This window comes from Cryptomeria japonica, chromosome 5 (genome assembly GCF_030272615.1).
Source record: "Cryptomeria japonica chromosome 5, Sugi_1.0, whole genome shotgun sequence".
NCBI lineage: Eukaryota > Viridiplantae > Streptophyta > Pinopsida > Cupressales > Cupressaceae > Cryptomeria > Cryptomeria japonica.
In genome coordinates, this window is record NC_081409.1 from 776,782,943 (window position 1) to 776,785,285 (window position 2,343).

Genomic DNA, 2,343 nt, shown 5'->3' on the forward strand with positions numbered 1-2,343 from the left:
AAAACATAATACATATTAAGTTTTTAGTACAATTGTCCACCTTGATAAAGTGACCTAAAGAGTTATTGATTTCCAAGAAGCTAGATTTACAACACCCATGAAAATCCCATCAATGAGATTGTAGTAGAATTGTCCACCTTGATAAAGTAACCTAAAGAGTTATTGATTTCCAAAAAGCTCGATTTGCAGCACTCAAGAAACCCCGTCAATGAGATTGCTGCCTTCCCTGAAACACCCTCTCTTTTGAATACTTTTAAAACACGTGGGTCTTCACTAGAAATTTTCAAAACCCTGTGATGCTAGAATTTGAGTTGAGTTGACTTGTTATATGGGCAATTTATGCGAATAACTAAGGGTACCTTCACGCGGGCAGAAGAGTCTTTGAGTAGAAAATTTCTAACTAGAGAGCATTGAATAGCTTATTTAAACGATGGCGAATAGCATGTTCAACCAATAACCACCACTTCTGGAGACCTCCTAGTCTATTGGTACTGGTGTTTCTCAGCTTGTAACATGGTTTCACCTAAGTATATCCCGAATTTTAAAGATGTTCATGGCTGGATAATTGGTCTGGAGTGTGAATTGGGAAAAGTTACAAAACTTAGGCGAGTTGATGCTCTTTCCGTAGAGATTGGACCCATTTCCCTTGATGCTCAATCCATTGGGAACGAACAAGTGTCTTTGCGCCAGTGCCGTGATTCTCTGTCGGTTTGTGAACTGGGAATATACCGTGTTCAATACTCTAGTGAAGAGGAGATGCAACAGAATTTGCGTCCATTGTTCTTCAGACTCTGTATTTATGCATTCCTGAGAGTCAACAATATACAAGCAGGCCTTCAACAAGATCCTCTCTGCTGCATCTTATTTTCATTTCAACTCAGGAAGGGATAATGGAATAGGAAATCCCGAACCTGAATTGAAGGAATTGACCGCGGAAACCGTGAGAAACATGCGTCCAGATGCGGCATGTCATTTGGTGAAATCTTTGGCTTCCAAGTTCACTGAAATTCTCTTAAAATACAAAAAGGGAATACTAAAGAACGACTTTAAGATTTCATAGAGCTCAAGCATCGAGGGTCTTTCGGACAATCCGATGCTACTACCCGCCCCTGGCAATGAACAAGAAAATCAGGCATTGGAAGATGGGCAGAGATCTCAAGTATACTTTGGGTCATCAGCTCCTGGACTGCACTCTTCGCTTACGCCATGACGTCAAAATCCAGAAAGACCTGGTAGAAGTGGAGCTCAAAATCGAGAATCTCCAGTGTAGAGCAGTTCAACTGAATTCAGATAACCCGATTCCAAATAGAGTAGGTCGTGAACGTTACGTTCCCGCAAAGATCAGTGTAACAACGGGTCCTCAAACAGAGGTGTTTGCTTTGGACGCAGTTAATTCGGGCGCCTCATCGTCAAATCCTACGGTAATTTTTTCGGAAAGCAGTAGTATAGGAGGAGGATACCAGACACAACTTGAGGCCGTCACGAAAGAGGGTATCAAATTGACGGTGGGTGCGACGGTGACACATAACAATACAAATACCACAACCAGTGAGAGGAGAAATTGGGATTTTGAGGCGTCTGTGCCCGATAATAAGCAAGGAAAGTTCCAGTCGGCTCTCTATCACCATTCTTACCAGACAAATCCGATGTTTCGGCATTCCCCAAAGCACAGAGACCAACAATATAAAGCTTTCAAAGAGTTGGCGCATGGAGGGGGGCCGACTAGCCATTTCACAGAAGAAGGGGGGGTCGAGTTTGGAGGAGATAAGTATGGAGCACCAATAAAGTGGACATTCTTGAAAGAGATCAAAGGACAAACCCTTGACTGGTTTGTGGAATGTGAAATTTGGATGGCCTATTATCCCAATGAATATAGTACTAGATGTATGGAGATTAGATATCAAAAATTTCGTGAACTGCTTCAACTTCCTGTGAAGAGAGAGAAGCTATCAACAAAAGTTAATAATTGGATTCATGGAATGTGAAAATTGATAAAGAGATTGTAAAGTTTTAAAAGGGTTTTCATTTTAGGTTTTATATCAAACTTGTGACTGTTTGATAGGGAAGTGGGCTACAATTTTGTCTTAATATAACTTGAATGTTTGTATGTTTAGTGATGTGTATTGGAAATATTTATAAATATCTTATAATAACTATTATTTTGTCTCAAAGCGATATGTTCTTCTAGGTCTGAAACCACTAAAAATATGTATAGATAATAAAAAACAATAATCTTCAATCATATAAAATATTTATAAATATCTTATAATAACTATTATTTTGTCTCAAAGCGATACGTTCTTCTAGGTCTGAAACCACTAAAAATATGTATAGATAATAAAA

General features: G+C 39.1%; 1 protein-coding gene across 1 annotated transcript; it reads left to right on the plus strand.

Annotated features, from left to right (window-relative positions):
* The first annotated feature begins 1,115 nt into the window (after window positions 1–1,115).
* On the plus strand, window positions 1,116–1,985 carry LOC131876155 (uncharacterized). The gene has a single exon (XM_059220973.1). The coding sequence runs from the start codon at window positions 1,116–1,118 to the stop codon at window positions 1,983–1,985; it is 870 nt and encodes a 289-aa protein (XP_059076956.1).
* The last annotated feature ends 358 nt before the right edge of the window (window positions 1,986–2,343 follow it).

Excerpts from the sequence above, each read along its gene's own strand:
- LOC131876155 (XM_059220973.1), top strand. The coding sequence starts at position 1,116 with ATGAACAAGAAAATCAGGCATTGGAAGATGGGCAGAGATCTCAAGTAT.